The sequence below is a fragment of the Parambassis ranga genome, chromosome 24 (assembly GCF_900634625.1).
Source record: "Parambassis ranga chromosome 24, fParRan2.1, whole genome shotgun sequence".
Lineage (NCBI taxonomy): Eukaryota > Metazoa > Chordata > Actinopteri > Ambassidae > Parambassis > Parambassis ranga.
Genome location: NC_041043.1, coordinates 8,491,527 through 8,510,225, shown reverse-complemented (window position 1 = coordinate 8,510,225; position 18,699 = coordinate 8,491,527). Strand labels below are relative to the sequence as shown.

At 41.6% G+C, this 18,699-nt stretch overlaps 1 protein-coding gene across 3 annotated transcripts in view; it reads right to left on the bottom strand.

Moving 5' to 3' along the window:
- Window positions 1–9,792, bottom strand: part of runx2b (RUNX family transcription factor 2b) — a 37,757-nt gene extending 27,965 nt beyond the window's left edge. The window contains exons 1-2 of one of the 3 annotated variants that reach the window (XM_028397184.1): window positions 9,228–9,792; window positions 8,889–9,012 (exon numbers count right to left, since the gene is read on the bottom strand). In XM_028397184.1, the coding sequence (XP_028252985.1) occupies window positions 8,889–8,946 (58 nt within the window). In that variant the 5' untranslated portion in view covers window positions 8,947–9,012; window positions 9,228–9,792. Of the gene's footprint in view, window positions 1–8,888; window positions 9,013–9,223 lie in introns of all 3 variants that reach the window. The other 2 variants (XM_028397182.1, XM_028397181.1) reach the window with 2 other exon arrangements.
- Between the last annotated feature and the right edge of the window lie 8,907 nt (window positions 9,793–18,699).

Sequence of the window (18,699 nt, the reverse complement as noted above, 5' to 3'; positions counted from 1 at the left end):
CTGAGACTCAGATGACGCCAGCTTTATAGAGCCTAAATCGAGTCCTGAACAGAGACTCATCAACTGCTCGGTCCCACAGGGAACATCAATTATGTTGTGAAATGCTGTCCTTCAAACACACTCTATTCTGTGGTGTTGCATTATGGCAAAGCTGAGAATTTGAACGTCACACGCATTAGAAAAAAATCCCCTCTCTGGCAATGGGGTTGTTGGGATGTGGTCTCTGAGCTGACAATTAAATTGTCCGCTCTGAATACGCTGTCACTCTGGGAGCATGAGATTTATGTCAAATAATTTTGAGAGAACTGATCATCTTAAATATTTTAACTGCAGTTTATGGCATCATAGATCACTCTGAGAGACTGAAAACTGTCCCCAGTAGTTGCAGAGCTCATTTAGAGACAATTAAAGAAGCTCTATACAATCCAACCAACCTCTCACTGAACTATTACAAAAACATAAGGGCACTGTTCCTACAATAGTGGCAAATATTTAACATTTTACAAACCGCAGACCCTTATCATATAGACTCAAACCAACCTATGCCAGTAAAGAAAACCATAGAATCATAAAACGGGTATACAGGGTTAAAAGTTGTAAACATTAAACCTGTGTTTACATTGCAAGGGCTTCTTTTTCATCAGTAATAGCCTCACACTGTGAGCCTGATGATTGGGTAATATTTATTATGGGCCCTAAGGGCGTGCTTTCCTCTCAGTCTCTCTTATGTCTATAAAACCTCTTTACCCTCAGCTCAACTGTAGCACAGACAAGCTCCCATTAGAACCTGATTGTATATGTGCTTTTTAAAGTGTGCCTCTATAGTGCCTTTAATGTGCACATATGCATGTGGGTGTGTACGCACAGTATATAAATGTGTGTGTGAGTGTGCATGTGCATGTGTGTGTGTGTAGCAGTAAAGGGGCTGGCTCTGAGACTTTGGTTAACCAGACTATAATTTGGAGGCCCAGTGAAGACTCCCAGCAGCCTCGCACTGTTTGTTTACCAGAGAGACCGACTCTACTGTTTCTGCTGCATCTGCAGGGTCCTGCAGGAAAAGGGTGTGTGGATCTGTCTGAGAGAGAGTGTGTGTGATCCTGGGTGTAATGAAGAATTCATGTGAAGGTTTATCTTCACGTAGACTAGGTGAAGATAAACGTGTCTGGGAGCATTAGACAGATCTATAAATTAACATATTTTGTATTGTAGCTGAACACTCTGACATGCCTCCTCATACATCTTTAAGCTACAGTGTTCAAGGCAACACCATACATATGCCACCCTTTTCTATCCTGAAATGGTAGCGTTCTGATAAATAAGAAAACAGCACAACTTCATAGAAAACACCCTTGGATAAAAAAAAAGTGTTTGTCAGCAAAAAATGGCTGCTATTTTTGTTTGTGCTGAGAATAATTCTCCTGAGACTAAAACTGCTCGCATTCTGTCCCGTTTGGGCTTTTTTTTTTATTATTCTTTTCTTTTCACCAATCCTCCTCCCAAGCAGGAATGAAAAGAAAACAATGCAATTCAAAAGAGCGGAGCTCCCAGCCTGTCATTTAGCTGTAACTTTGAATTGTCTTTGCTCTGTGTGAGCTGTTTTCTTTCACACACACAGACAGAATTGTTGCAGCATCCTAAAATTCCATCACGAGAGAGGAAGAAAGACAGAGGAGGAGAGGAACTTTCAAAATATCACTCTAATAAAATATTCCTGCTCCTCTGGGATCCTCCTTTGCGCTCATTCAGCATCAGGAGAAGTGAAGTGGAAAAGGACTGTTATTGGTCTCTGTCCAAAAAGGAGGAAGAGAGAAAAGAAAGAGAGAGAGAGACCTATTTCCTTTGGGGAAACACACAGAATAGAATGAACAGAGCAACAGCTGAAGGAAAACTTTTAACTGCGACAACAAAATGAACTACAGACGACTGTAAGAGAGCAGCTGTCTGGGTGAGTGACAGGATTCAACTCCAGACTGAAAGCCTGCTTCCATCACGATCAGACAATATATATGTATACAGACCTTGATCAGACGGAGCTGCTTGTTGGAGCAGTATGATTGGAATGACTGCGTTTGTAAAGTGGATCAACATAAAAACAAGTTCTCAGAAGATGTCAGCCCCAGTCACAGCAGAGGTACTTTGAAACATGCTGAAATGTAACGTAGAGGATTCTGCAGTTTTGTAACACTGCTGCTCAAGCAGAAATTGTTTAAAACTTTTCTCTTTTTTCATACAATAGTCATAGACTAGAACATTTGTAGAGAAGTTGCAAAAAGTACAACTTTATATCAACCGATATTCAGCATATATAAGCAGCAATGAATGTTTTATAACACACTTAAAAGCTATAGTAGAGTTGTGCATTTTTTTTATGTATATATCAACAACTATAACTCATGTAGTGAGGTATGTTAACCCTGTTATACTTCTATCCCCATACAAAAAGACTGACTTGGTGGATTGGGTGGATTAGTCCAATAATGTCTGACCATTACTTGGCATCAAAGCCACTTGGCTGTTTGGTAAAGGATCATGGTTTTGGTTAAAACACGCCCTTTCAGGGTTAAAAGGCAAACCTCTCCCATCAACAACAAGCTTTTTTGCTATTTTCTTGGCTGCCATGGTGACAAATCACACTCCAACAAGACGATTTACATGCACCTAATGAACTGCAGGAAGGATTATAGCTATGTAAACAATGTAATTTCTATTTTCTCTGGAGACAGTGGGCTACGACACTCACATATACTACTTACACATCTTTCTCTCTCTCTCTCTCCCTTGCCTCCCTCTCTGGAGGCCACTTTACAAATGAGTGCTACCTTTTTCTAGCTTCCCTCCTCTCCCTGGAGACTTGTCAATATCAGCTACACATACTATTCAAAGTTCAAAGACTAGCATCCCACTACACACACCCACACACACTCTCCTGGCCTCTTTTGTGTCTCTAGGGCATATTTAATTTCAGTGTCTCCGCACACATTTGAATGAAACTCTATGAATGCTTGTGTGGTGCCACAGGTGGTGCTGTGCTGGTGACTCTGATTATTGTGGTGACCAAAGCAACGCCGCCCCATCACATTTGTCATCAGTCTTTTCCTGAAAGCGTGGGTGGGAGGGGAAGGATGTAAAGAGGACTTACGGGGGAAGGATAAGAAGGAAGGAAAGGCAAGAAGGGAGGTGAGGAGGGTACATGATGGTAAATGGCCACCCCCGCAGTGCCATATGGGAGGTGGTTTGAAAGAGTCAGTTTTGTATTGCTCTTGCTTGCTGGATGCATTATGAGCACAAACCAATCCCGCCTTTTGTATCATATCTCTATCTCACTATTTTTCTTTTCTTTTAATGTTTCTTTCTCACTCTAATTTTTTCACATTTTGTTAACATGATGAAAGAATCAACATGCAGCCCCTCTCCTCCACACACAGGCATTCAGAGATGTCAGACCACCATAAAAGGCTTGTGTGGGCGTTGCTGAGTGGGTGGGCTCTCTGATTTTCAGGTGTATTTGATCTGTTGTGTTCACACCTCAGTGCTGGCAGGGGGCCCACTGTGTGGGCAGGTAATTTGAGCAAATTAGGAGATGGGGCCTGTGCGCTATTAATGACACCCCATACCCTCCACTGCACGTCCACCTATTGTTCCCTCCTCTGCACACACCTTTCTTTTCTTCCGCTCTGAGTCCCCCCGGTCCCATCTGCGCCTCCTGCTCAACACCCACCCTCAGTCCTTCTAAAGGCATAATGTGTGTGCACAATGTACACACACACACGCATAAACATACGGTGCACATGGGGGCGTCAAGAGGGGGGGATTGGTTCCAGGTGCCAGTTTGAGTGAGAGCATTAATCAAGCAGACAGTTCTTCCTGTCAGAGACACCTTTAATGCACACACGGTGCATTACACCTTTACACCCTTTACAGTATTAAACTTGCAAAACCTCTCTGTCATAGTTATGAGACACAACTACATACCAAACCAACTTTTTAAAAAATCACAGAGTGATAGCTGAAAATGGCTTAAGAGAGAAAGTGAGCGGTGACACCGACATCTGAAGACACGTTGTAACATAGTGCACTTATCCCTTCAGACTGCTCTACTGATGTGTTGCCAAGCTATTGATCACACTCGGCTTCATTTAACTCTTTGATGCCCTTTTTACTCATCTTGTTTCACCTTGAGCCCAGTCTCACCCATTTATGTTTACACTTCAGCAGTTTATGCGTTACATCATGTAAATAATCCAAACTGCTGAAAAAAAATGCCTGACCACCACTGCTTTTTTCACGATCTGTTGGAATGTAGGGGTAGATATATACATATATATATATATATTTAGGAGTCTGGGCTGAGTCAGAGGGGACACCACATTCCTTTAAGATTAAGCTAACAAGGCGAAAAACCTGCCCTTTTCTCCAGCGTGGGGCAGAACAGGTAAGGCCTTGTGTAGGTGCCGTGGCCACGCTCTCACTCACATCGTTACAGGCTGAACCCAAACATCCAGAAAGGCTCAGCACTCCATATTTCCTCCCTTATAGAAACATAGGAGAACCAACGCTGCCTCAGCCCAGCCGGTTCGGATGGGAAACAATGCTGCACAGCTTTCCTGTGGCATTCTTTACCAGCTTCTGACCTTACCGTAATAAAATACACTAAATACAAAAGCGAGGACATCAAACAGAAAAAGCAGAGCGAACTGTGTTATAATACTGGTGTTCTGTTTCATTAGGGTGAACCAGTTCCAAGATAGACCAATTTCCAAAGTGTTAGGTAGTTACTTCCTCTCTGAGGGCTTATATCGGATAACGGTAATTCACCCAGCATGATGCTATTGAAATGGATGATGGCCTGCAGGATCTTGTTAAGTGTGAAAATAGCACAGCACTGCATTAAAAGCTTCACTGGTTAACGCAACGGCATTAAGCTACCTGGTAATTATGGTGTATTCAGAAATCATAGCTATGCGTAGCATGAGTTTGCAAAGCTGTCCAAAAATACACACCAATCTAGCGTTTACCTTGAGTAAACACAGCAAAGACAGTAAACATGTGCATTGATTTATGAGAAAACTGAGCCCGATTAAAAAGCAAAGATGTTGACAGTGTTTAACAAATAGGCTCCGTCGTCACTTTGAGAAGGTTGTTTTAGAGTCTATTATCAACACTTTAAACGGGCAGAGCGCTACAGTAAGCACAGTCAACTGGCAGGTTACGTTATCATAATAGTGTAATTAGCCCCACAGCTACTGAATAAGGGAAAAAACATGGGATAATATACAGTGAATATTTACACTGAGTGCTCCATTTGTTGTTGCAGTCTCTGTATTACAGGCTTGTTTCGACAGCTTTTCACTGCTTTATTTAGACAGAGGAGACGCTGGTTTTGTACATGAATATCGACAAATGAGACAACAACATGCGTCGGTTTATGGTAATTTTAGAAATTACATGTTTAAGCTGTTTTCTGAAAAACTATTTTTCTCAACAGAAAAAAATAAAGACATTCTTAACATTCTTTACCCTCAGAGCTTTTTAAAAATCACACAACTCTCCACAACTTTCACATCAACAGTGGGTGAGTTGTACTTCATGCCTTTCAAATCACAGGTTCTAGCGTTCCCATGACACTCTCATTTCGACCTTAATAACTGCCTACAGTCTTTTTTTTTGGCCACATTCATTCCACCATTCAATGCTGCGGAGTGAAAATACAGACCAATTAATCTAACTTTGATTAGACTCCTGATCACATTAACACTCTGCATCCCCTGATTACCCTCTGGAATCATGTTGACTAATGTGAGCCACCAGCACTAATAAGTCCTAATAGCTGGCGCAGCTCGAAAACACAAACGGCATCATTTTACTCCATCAATATGACCCTGCTGGGATTAAATAACATGTTTGCCTCAGAGGTACAATTAAGCAATGCTAAATAGAGTTCCTTTGAGCCCCGAGTTAAGGGAAGAGTCTTTGCTGCACAGTAGCAGCCAGTGAAGCTCTCAGATTTTTCCCCCTGGCATTTTCAAATTACCTATTGATGAGTGGGCTTCATGTCTCTCACTAGCTGAGAAGGGGGTGGGAGGTGGGGTGGGGGTTGTCTGGCTCACTTTTAAGATGTCTCCAAGAAGCAGGCCTGTGGTTAGATCTAAAGGCAACACTTATGCAACAGAAGCTGCCTTTCTCAAATACATATACGGTTTCCCTGAAAATTATCTGAGATTTTCTTTGGGGAAAGTTTTCCGCCTGGAGTCTTCAGATATTTACCCACATTGCCCTGCTTTTCTTTTGATCGTGTTGATTTGGGTCTGTCTGTGTAAGCACTTTTTTTTCTGTACTTGTGACTGCACAGCTTTACTGAACGATAATTGCTCCCATGACTTAATTGTCTATATGTAATTAAGTTTGTAATAGAGAAAATAGGCACTTAAATGTTCCCCAGAGAGGCACGGTGGTTGAGTGGGTGCCACACATGTTGAAGATTATGCTGCCCTCTCCATGTGATCTGCCAGTCTGAGGAGTTATAAAAAATGTATCTGAAGCAATTTAATGAAAATTGCTTGATGTAAATGCCAAGACAAATTTTAATGAGCCCCTTTTCTCAATTTAGAATATTTGCCTGCTCCCACAAGTCACCTCAATTTATCGCTGGGAATGTATCCGCAGTGCTAAATTAAAAATGTCCTTAATAAACACAAATATATGACGGGAAAGCAGCGATGTGGCTTTTCTAACTAGCAAAACTATATATTTTAAGTTGTGCTCTCAGCAAATTGGCAGACGTCAGACAAAATGATCCAGGAGAAACATGAGGAGGAGAACTTCACAAAAATATGTAAAATCAACAAAAGGCAAAGCTTGGTTTTATCCTGTTTAGTTTTTATTGAATGGAATTTAAGTTGAGCGGAACTAAAAAGGGAAAACATAATTATGAAACTATCTATAAAATTTTATATTCAAATTTCTACCTGACTGAAAAAACTCATCTCCAAATACCATTTCCATTTTTTGTCAGTTCTGCCACTGTACAGCACACTAAATTTATTCATCTGAAATTTTAAATACAGCAGAAAGAGCTGGTGGTCTTGCAAAATCACACTGCGCTGTCAGGGGGGACTTTTTGTGGTTATACTGACAGATTTACTGCCCAGATGTTCATAAACAGGGGCAATGTCAATGAGGCGCAGCACTGTATCAATCAACAATACTTATGAGAATCGATCAGTGATTATCTCCCCTCTGAGTCTCTCTACCTGAACATCTGCGCACATCTGCTCCTCTCTCTGCCTGTCTGCTTCTACTACTATGACCACTGCAGCGGCATGCTTTCAATTTCCTGTGGTGCTGCTCCTCTCTGCTCGTTCTCCCGCGCTCCGACCCCTGAGACACACCGAGAGGTCAGGGGGTTAACATGGTAATAGGTGGTGGTGATTGGTAGAAGACGCTCACTCTCTTCAAGCTTTCAGAGTGCATTATGAACCACCCTGCATCTGTATGGAGGCAGGAGCCTAGAACAGCTGTGTCTGACCACGGAGCGACTTTTTTAAAAACATCTTTTAAACATTTGATTTGGACAAGAGGAGCGCAGGCTATGGACCGGAGAAAGGGGAGGCAGGCAGGGGGGGAGGCGGGGGTGGTGGAGGTTGGAGAGTGAGGGCATCTATTAAACTAAGCCTGTCTATTTCTTGTGTCGCACGGGAATGAAAATGTTTGTTTAAATTTTGAAAATTCATCTGGTAAACCTAAAACAATCATTTATTTTGCTGATTAAATTAGACTGTGTAAAGAAGCTGTCACAGTAGAATACAGCAAATCCAAAACAGAGGCCACAAGCTGCAGCATGCATGCTGGCCTTCACAGGTAGTTTAATGTCATTAAGTTGTCAAAGCTACTGTTCACAGGTCACAGATTTGCTTTGGTCTTACTCTCAGAAGAGTCAATAAAAGCTTTGCTTTTAAAGAAAGAAGCAGGATTTTCAATACAGACTATAGAAATATTGAAGATTTAAATATTTTTATGGGAAGAAAGTGCATTTATTATATTAAGCAATGTACAAAGCAAATGTACATTTGATCGCATCGCTTATTTATGGAGAAGCGACAAATGACTATAAAGTTAATGTTAGAAGTTTAAACTAATTATTAGAGCCTTCCATTATCAATTCATAGAATTAAAGTTGACATGGATCAACTTCTGGTTCACTCTGGATTTATGTCTGTCGATTAAGCGCTCCCTGGAGTCTGCAGAAATCAACGCTGATTAATTAACGACAGCAGGGCGACTGAACAATGTCAGGAAGCGATTACAGATCTTTCTTGGCAAACTAATCAATACTTCTTCCCTATGCAACAACAGAGACACCCAGCACACACAGCCCAGTAATCCCCACATCTTGTTTCAATGCTCCACTGTAAACTGTCTTGTGCAGCGTCTGTTTACGTCTGTCAAAAATATCACCCATGCTTTTGTTTTTTGGTTCCGCAATGGCATCGCTTTGTAAATCTAAGGGTATGTTGCACAAACATGTCATCTCCTGCTTGCAAAAATATTTATAAACATCACATAGAGTAAATAGTGGAATCTCTAAATGCAGACTTTTTTTTGTATTTTTTTGTATTTGTGAACCACAAAAAGCCTTGATGATAGTTGGGTCTCTCTTCCACCACAAAAGCTTGGATCTTGATAGCAGGGTCCTCAATGACCTCAGCTGATCCCCTCCACTCATCTGGACCCGAAACCTCAAAAAAATCACATCCAAGATCTTTACCCGTTGTACTCGAACCCCTTTATCCCATTATCCAAACCTCAACACCTGACCCCGAGTCCTCCCTGTGACCCGAACACCCCAACCCAACTCCAGACACAACAGCGACCAGCAAAGTTGTACTTACCCCAGAAGAAGTTTTGTTGACATGGTGTCACTGTGCTGAAAAGGCTGTTAGATGCCATAGCTGCCTCTGGTTGCAGCAAGCCTCACTTTTGTTCCTCTGTGGCTTCCGTGACCCTTGACACGTCCTAAACCAAGAGCACGCAGCATGTCATGGAAGAAAAAAATGGAAAAGCCATCCACAAGACATGCTTTTACGTATCAACTATTTAGATGACCACAAGTAACAACCAGGTCTGGTTTTATAGAGAAAAAAAAATTGCAGAGGCAAATATCGCCTTTGCGGATAGATCAGATGGTGTCGGACTTGCTTGCTTGGCGAGTGTGGTTGGAACGTACTTACTCGCTTAGCGCCGTCCTTGTGACTGGTGCTGGCCCGCGACGATTAACCATTTACACTCCAGGTCGCCCTCAAACACCAACCCCGAGCCGCACGTCTGTGGTTCTGTGGTTGTTTGGGAGGCGAGCAGAGCCCTCACACAACCCAAAAGGCACCAGCTTTAAAACTCGTCTCTTTCCTGCCCTCCATGTGCCGTCACTGGAGAGCCTGGGTCACATGCTCTCTGACGTCATCACGGCACAGCAGTTGAGTGGGACAGCCTACCGTTGTGGCTTTCTTCCCTCTCCTCAGCTCTTCTCTCCTCTCCCCGGACTTTTTTCTCTACTCTGTGGCTCCCCTCCTTCTCTCTTGCGCGTGGTTCGGCAGCGTTTCCAGGCTCTCTGGGGACTGGGGTCTGACGCTCCCATGAGTCAGGAGGCTTCACTGGGGGCAGCTTGTTCAACCGCCTATGCCCCCTCAGCATATGGAGAACAGTGCTCTCTCTGCTGTGCTCTCCCTTCACTCTTTCATCCCCCTCCTTTTACTCTGTCTCTCTCTTTCTCTCTGACTCTGCTGCTCCTTCCCTCAACTCCTTTAACAGGCTGCCGTGCTGCTCCTGTCTGCCTCTGAGCAGGGAGAGCTGAGCTTGGTAAGATTTGAGGGTGTGAGTGAAGAGTGAATGGCTGGCTGGCTGACGGTGAGAGACTGGGTGTGTGTGTCTAAGCGTGTGTGTGTTTGTTTATGCATGTGCAGCAGAAAGAATGGGGCAACAGAGAGAAAACTAGATGATGTGTGAAGGGAGAGCGGAGGTGGTGTGACACTGCTTATTTACAGAGGACTGTGTCTGAAGAGCTGCTTCAGTGTAGCCTGAATTTGTTCCCTTTCTCCTGTCTCACACGTTGCTGTGTCACAGACAGTTGTCATGTTATTGTGTTATTACTGTAATAGCTGTGTTTGTGCATGTGCATGTGCATGTGCGTATCCTTGCCCGCGCTGAGCTTTTATTGGCTCTCACAGCAGCGACAGACGGGGGCGATTCCTGTAAGAGGCCATAGATCATGGCCACCTGTCTTCTCACAGTCTCTCTATAACACTCTGAGGGAGATACACACATGCAAACACCAACACTAATGCTGCAAAAATGGCCTGCCAACATGTAATACAGAGCAGGCAAGTCATGACAATTAACAGTGAATCATCTCACACACACACACACACAGATTCCTAACACACATGCTGTACACAACCCAGCATGAGCATCTTTGATCAGTGATCACAGGTGTTTGTTACAACAGATCAAAAACACAGACAGGGTGTAAGTACAGAAGCAGAGGAATGTGTGGAATGAAACTGGGAGTTCACTCAGGTATGAAAGTGTTAAAGTATCATCTTGTCACTAGCCAGTGGGCAAATGTGACTGAGCGGTACAAAGTAGAAGCCTCAGCCAACTTTCTGGAACCTTTCTGCTTTTTAATGAGTTAATCTGTTATAGGGTGGGATTTAAAGGAAAGAAAAGCCAACAGTATAATATTAATTAGTCTTGCTTTCATTTATCATGGGTTTTGAGATATCCTTTCTTGATATGATATATACAAATTAACATACAAACAGAAATTCATTTTCATGCTCCCTTACAGCACTGGCAGAGTAGTTCCAATCTGAACTCTTCACAGTGTGTTCTGTGGATTATTCATGCAGCTGTTGAGTTTTTAAAATGAAAATTTAGCAGCAACACACGCAAATTTACTTTTACCTCTATTTTTTGGGTGGGAGTAGAAAACTCAAAATACAGTGACTGAGAAAATGTTCTTTTTTTAATTTGTAATATGTTTAACTGACCGTTATATTGTTCCCTGAATGTCAAGGAACTCAAACTCAAAAAGTCCAGTTACCTTTTCTTCTTCTATTTTTTTGCTCTTGGATATATTATTACCTGGTAAATGTACACAGAGATACCAAATATGGGTCTCTGTAAGCACCTAGACATAATTCTTATTGTAAAAGTTGCTATACAAATAAACAAAATTGAATTTAAAAAGCACCACCTCATGTTGATCATCATTATAACAGCATCTATACTAATATGTTAATTTTACTACAATAAAGACTTCATGTTTTTAGATTAAATTGGATATATGTGTGATATCAGCCAAAAATCATTAGAAAATAAATATCGTGCACCCGTAGAAATAACACTACTATCTCTCTGGTAGAACTCAGCATGTTATCAATAATATAATCTAAACCCTTGATTCATTCTAATACTACTGACCTTAGTATAGGTTCAGAAAAAAAAGAAATGGATAAAAATGTCAAACATAAAATATAAACAACCAGCTCCTCCCCTCAAATTCCACAGCACAACAGCATTTCCACAAGTCTTTACCACCTACCTTATTTTTGTGCAGTGAAACATTTTCCTTGGCCCTGCGCTTTGTAAATATTTGCTGTCTAAAACAAGAACATGCCTCTTGAGTTTCAGCACATGTTACAGTATCCTTAGGGAAGGGCTACTCAAACAGTACCTATTTTAATTTAGAGATGTAATCGATCATGTCATCCATGAAGTTTGCATCCACTCTAAATATATAAACTATTTAACAGCATCCTTAATGATGCTGGATTGCAAGTACAACAACAAGGGAAGGCCGTACACGAGGATTAGTCTGGTACTTGATACCGGAGAATTTCAAGAATAATATTTAAGGTCATGTATAAACATTTTTAGGGTTACTGCAAATGGATGCTTTTCTGTCAGAAGCATTAAACTTTAGGACAGATTCCAGCACTGCTGTGAGTTCCGCAGAGCCACAGTAAATTACACACAGTTTGATGGGGATATAATTTGCACAACGTGATTGAATCTAAAACATCGGATGAAAAATAAAGCATAAATGTCAAACCCCGCTCATATGGCAGGAAACACAACTTCTTGGGTGGCACAGCATGTGATAAACAACCTTGATGGCAAAAATCTCAACTGTGATGATGTTATAGTCTCAGATATCGGCATGCATAAATTCTTTAAGAACAGCAAAGATTGTAACGAGACAAAGGATGGAGGATGTTTTCCCCTGACGCAGTAACAACGTTTAGTTAAAGTCAGCCAAATGTTGTTTTTCTTGCCCAACTCTCGGTCAGGTCAGCGGTTCATTCACCGAGAAAACCACAACAAACTTTTCCATTGCTAAAATCTTGACTGAAAGTGTTTATCTATAAGCAAGTCTGAAGATTCAACTCAGCGATTCCTCGGATTTTGTTCCTGTAAGAGTGTACCATCACTTTAAAGGGATTTAATAGGGGCCTGTGGTGTAGAATGTTTGAAAGACACCAAAAGAAAGAAACCTAGGAAGGACAAATCGATCTGTGATGCTACTAGTAGTTCATGAAAACACAGAACTTTTAATGCTTATAAAATATCCAATCGTGTGTCATGTGCATATAATGCGAAAAGGGCATCATCGCTATAGCATCATGGGAGGAAAAAACACCCGTTTGGAAGCTTCACTTTGCTGTAGAGACAATTTTATAATATACATACTCCATTCTGTCAAAAAATGCTTTATGTGAAGGCAATAATGTTAAATACCGGACTATGATGTGGAATATAATATTTCATTCATAGCTAGATCTTCACTGGTGGCCGTATACTACATTTGCTATACTTGAGTGTCTGCGTGGCGCTGAAGAGCTTGGCCATGCTCTGAGCTCTGGCCAAGGTCTGCCCTGAGGACTGTGGTTGATGGCCCACCCTGCCAGACACTTTCTCTCGCCTACCACTCAGGAGGACCACACACCTTCAAATGGACTCACTTTGTTATCACAAGCTCTCACAGAAACATAATAGAGGTATCATGTGTTGGGACGTACATGCTTAAAATTACACTTACTATTAATGCAGCATCCAGTGCCGCCTGGTAGGTTAAAGCTGCTTCCACACTTTGTCAGGAGTGGACGGACTGCACGGACGACTGTTTTCACAGAAAATTATTTCTCGCAACATAGTATTTCTGGAAAAATATTAGAGGATAATGACACCTAAGATGGTTTAAAATTAACCCAGACTGAGGCTGTGAGGGTGTCTGTATTCATCTCTCTGTGAAAGCTAAAAATGACGTGACATAATTAGCCCAGTGCAGACATTACACACGTGGAGGGATTACAGTATTAAAAAAGGAAGGGCTTATTAATAGCCCTTTTGGTCCGTGTTGTGTACTCTCTCTGGCGAGGCATCAGAACGGCCCGGTAGGGCAAACAGGCAGGTACAGTGATTCACTTTAACAGGCGACATCTGTAAAACGCCAAGGTAGTTTACACTGCGGCTGAGCCCGAATTAACGTGCTTTCATTGGAAACAAACACCACTTGCAATCAGCTTCTGTTGGCCGCCCTGCCACTGGTGTGAACGTAAATATCTCCTTACAGCACTGCTGAGGCAGAGCGGTGACCTGCAGCCATAGGATGAAGCAAAAGGAGTTCACTTCAATGCAGTCCAAAACTCATGGAAGAGCAGAAACTTAATCTACGAGTCCATGACGCCAAGAGGATGTTGATGTTCTATGTGAATTGTTTGGTGAAGTACGTTATGGTATAATCTTAATGAAAAGTAGATATTTTTCTTGTGGAGTCCAGCGGTGGTATCTACATCTTCTAGTGACTTAAGGTTCTTTCTTGTGGTGTCTGGACAGCTGTTTTTGGAGTCACAGCTTTGAGGGAAAATAAAGTCAGCCTTTAAGTAATAAGGGGAAATGTTTAATATCGAATGGCGCTCGCACAACCTAAACACACATTAAAAATAGCTCCTGGAGTTGTGATTACATAAAATTGGGAAAAAAAATAGGGAAAGTCAGATCATTGGTGGAGGCTGCGATGAGGAGGCTGTGGCTGACCACCACGAGACTGAGCCATTTCTTTTTTTTCCCCCCTCCATTCCTCATTTTAATCAAGGGCCCAGTCCAGGATAAACAGTGCCTACCTACACTGCAGTTCAAACAGCCTGGCCCGCTGAGACACAAGTGATGATTTCTAAATGTTCACTGACAAGTTGGTTTAATTTGTGTGCTAAGTAGATGGCATTGGACTTATATATATCTTCCTTACTTTGGCATACACACCGCTCTCCTGCTATTTCTCCACCTCAGTGAAACTTCATATATGAAAAGCACACTGGTGCCCCAACAAGTCCTGCTGTCTGGTTTACATACGCCATGCTGTGTTAAAGGTGAGGACAGATTCACCCAGTGAGGCCTGGACTGAAACTTACAGTGATTCTTCATACCAAACACTTGCTGACCATGACTGAGGACCTTGGTGATGTTCCTGCTTCTACTCTGCAGTCCATGTCCAGTGAGGCTGGTACAGTATAGTTGTGGCCACTGAGAACCCTGTCATTGTGTGGTCAGTTGTCAACAGCTGAGAGATTTATACAATTGCTGCTAGGCCAAGGTCAACCAAGTTCAAGTCTGAACTGCTAAGTCAGCATTATAATTACATGGTGCTGACGATACAACACCACTATACAAGGGTCACATGACAAACGCAGTCACATGATGCCGTCACTCTAGGCAAATGTCACTGACAGAAGTGACTTTGTGTCATGTGTAGTGACTGAGAGGAAGAATAAATTAACTCTGCACTGGCCATGACTCAGATTTTGGAGGTCACAACAGCCAATCACAACCTGAATGAGCTTACAGATAAGACGTCCATTATGTGTCTCAGAAATTTAGTTTACTTGTTGAGGAGAACAAAGTATGCCTGATAAAGACAGACAGCTTACTGGAGAAACAAGCTATTATGAGGAGGAGTTCGGCACTGTGTCACTAACAATGGGGCAAACAAAAGACTCTGTTGTCTTCTCCAGCCGGTGGGTTATTTTTTTTTCTGTGGGGCTTTTGTGATGGATAATTGCCCTCCTCACATGATTTCATAATGCTGTGACTCGTCTTTCAGTCCCTGTGTAACACAATAACAAGATAAAAAATAAAAAAGGAGGAGGAGGGGGATCTAAATCTGAATTTTTTGACGTTGTTTAGAAGTGGCCGCTTCTCTTCATTGTGGTGTATAATTTTAGAAAGATGTATGAGCAAGGACGCTGACTTGAACCAGTCAAAATACAGCCTGGAGCACAGGCAGACAGGCCAGCTCCCAGAGTTCACTGGCTGCATTGTTTTAGTATAATCATTTGAAAAACACAGCACTCACACAACTGTCCCGTAGTTTATGACTTTATAGCTTGTTGCTGTCTGAATATCAAATTCAGATCAGATGGGGATACTCAGAGTAACAACAGATTTATACTAAATATAAAAAATAGTCACAGTGTTGAGCAATGTACAAGTACTAGTGACTATTTTATCAACGCAATAACAGTGGAACAATGAAGCTGTTTTATGGGGATTTATAAGGTATTCATCACCTGCACCTCTTGTAAGATGAATGTTCCATTATTGCTGACAGAAGTATACTCAACTCTGCAGACACACAGTACAAATGATTGTCTGTGCTGCTACACCAAGGACTGGGCTGAACTGTAAACATTGTTCTCCAACACAAAGACGTCTGTACTGTACGTGTGCAGAGGTAACCCCAGGGCATTGTCTATTAGATGCTATGTAGGCATGCAATCTTTCTACTGAGTCAGCTGAGATCAAACCAGGACAAGCCAGCTGAGGAATGTATTTACTCCTCAGACTAAAAACATTTAACTTCAAAAAGGAGAGCACCGATCTTATTATAACGTATGCTGGAATTTAAATAATCCAACCGCATATTGGTACATTGAAAATGCATATATTGCAATAGATACCAGGTGTGTAGGACAGCAGTAAACGTGTTCTAATATTTGCTGTATTGCATTCTGTGAAACAGGTTTGAAACATTTTAAAACAATAAATACAAGCACAAGAAAGATAAAACCCATTAGTAATACATAAATATAACATTAACGTTGCTCTGCTTTGAGTATTTTTATGCATTTCTCTTATTATTATATTATAATAATCTTTATTTGTTAAGCTCATTTCTAAACCTGTCACACTGTAGTACATTTAATAACACCTTGTTTCTCAAATATTAGTTTGCAATTGAAGTGCCTTTACTCCTTAGGCATAAATGATATATAATATTAAAATAAAAACACCAATTGTGTTTGGATCATTAGTAACACAATGAGACATATTTTAATATAATCTATTGAGTCCTGGTGTATGCATGACTAATGAACAGAGGATATTCAAATTAAGTAACTGATGTTCAATTCTAAAACTAAAAATGAGCAACTTAAAACAACATAGGATAATAACAGAATAATATTTAGTACATATCATTCTGCTAGGGGTGCTGTCATTGTGAATATATTTCCAAGAGTTTAAATCAAGGCAACTGGACTCAAGGATTGTTGGTTTTTTTGTAGACATTTCGCCACTCCCCTGAGTGTCTTCTTCCTTCAGTCCAGTTGCCTTGATTTAAACTCTTGGAAATGATTATGACCTAGATGAATGAGCATCCACAGATATATTGTGGATATATTGTAACTAACTGTGTCTTGTGGCATCTAAGTGCAGCAGGAAAATCATTCACGAGCTCTAAATTGGGGAAAAAAAATAAAAGTCCTAATGCAGATCCAGTTGCCGGGGACCTATAATTGCATGTCTTATTTCCAAACAATGTACAAAGTTACATTTTATACCCTTTTTTATCCCAACAGTCCTAAACTGTTCCAAAAAATATGAAAAAATCCCAGCTGCAGTTAAATGAGGTTTCTAATATGTGTGCGCTTTGAACAGTACACTCACACATTGTTGCCTCTCCAACGCTATTTTACAGATGGTGGTTTTGGGATATGTACTTGTGAATTACAATGACTCTGTTTTTTTACTCTCAAGACATTCCTGCAGCCTGCAAGATGAAATGCTGGAATCCGAGGCATGATGCTAATTTGAAGACAGAATAAATCTATAAATCTGACTTAGTCTCTTGCCTGGGGGATACACAGCCATGATAATTACAGGTTGACTTTACAGACATGCAGACATCTCTCATCTGTATTACTAATAGTATAACCAGCAGGCTGCTACGTGCTCACTCAGTGTCTAGCAGCAGGGGTGAGTGGAGGTAAGCTGTAACAATGATATCATTATAAAGTAGAAAACGCTTGGCTCAGATTGCATGTTGTCATGACAAAGATTTACTCCAGGTTAAAAAGAATGTCAGTTGTAGGTATAATTAGCGTTAATGTTTAAGTCTTGTAAAAACAATATTCAGAAATGCAAAGCCACATGTTCAGTCTGTGCCATTGCGAAAGAATTAAAACATATTTGCGAATACAAAGCTGCACGTAGATTGTCCACCCCCAACAACCAAACAGGCATCCCCATCCACTGCCAGTATGGCTATCTGAGGAAGATCTGACACAAAGCATAACAGATGATCTGGGAGGACAGTGCTGCATCTGGTTATAGTTATATTCTTGTTTTGCTGTGTCCTTCAGACTTGGTGCCATAGGCCCAACTGCTCAAGCAAGTAAGAGTTCATACGAACACAAAACCAACATGTGGTGCCTGGAAGACTCCCCACAGAGGTCAACTCCAGGACTCACCGGCCCAGGAGACAATGGATCAGGACAGGGGTGGATTGGATCGCTGGTACAAGCCATGAAACAAACACTAAAAAAGCTTGAGATGTTAAATAGACTGTTGGCCACGTGGGGAGCTTTATTGAACCAGAATTATAGAGGCAAGGCAAAAATGTAGGGCTGCTCTGATTTAATCTACACTGTTAAAAAAAGTATTTCTTTCCTGTTTCTCATTTGATTTCCCTGCAAAATTCTGGGTATTCTGACTGGGTGGGCTGAATGAGTTCCACATCGGTGACCAGTCAGTACAGGTGAGACTTTCATCCAAACTAATCACACTCATTTAGTCTCTAATACGTGACGAATTTCTATGCACAATGCTAACATGCTCTCTCTCCACTCACCGCTACACCTTTCTACCTCCTCCTCCTGCATTTGTAGGAGTTCATCAGAGGCAGTTATATTGTTTTTGCATGGTCAGACTTTTCCGGGTATTTTTGCGGCCTCCTGTTTGCACACCTGGCGGAATTGTGAAAGTTTGTCTTGGGTCATGTGTGTTTACCCACCCCAGGCCCCAGAGGTGACCCCATCATGCCACCGACAGGGAGGCCAGCATTTGCGTGTGGCGATTTCCAAAGTGGCCAGGGTTGGAGGACGGCCACACTGCCTGTGCTGCCTTTCAGCAATTTGGCCCCGCTCTGGCTGCGCCGGGAGCGATGGAGGTGAGGAGGGGGAGGACTTGTTGGCAGGACCTTGCAATGTTTTCAGAAGCACAGACTTCTGGCAGCAATGCTCAATATGATGGAGAAAAATGCCTGCTGCTAATGAAAGCCAGCAGTGTCTCTCCAATTGGACTACAACCCAAAACGCATTATGTAACTGAGATACCGTAAACATTTCAAAATTGTCTCTCAACAAATTA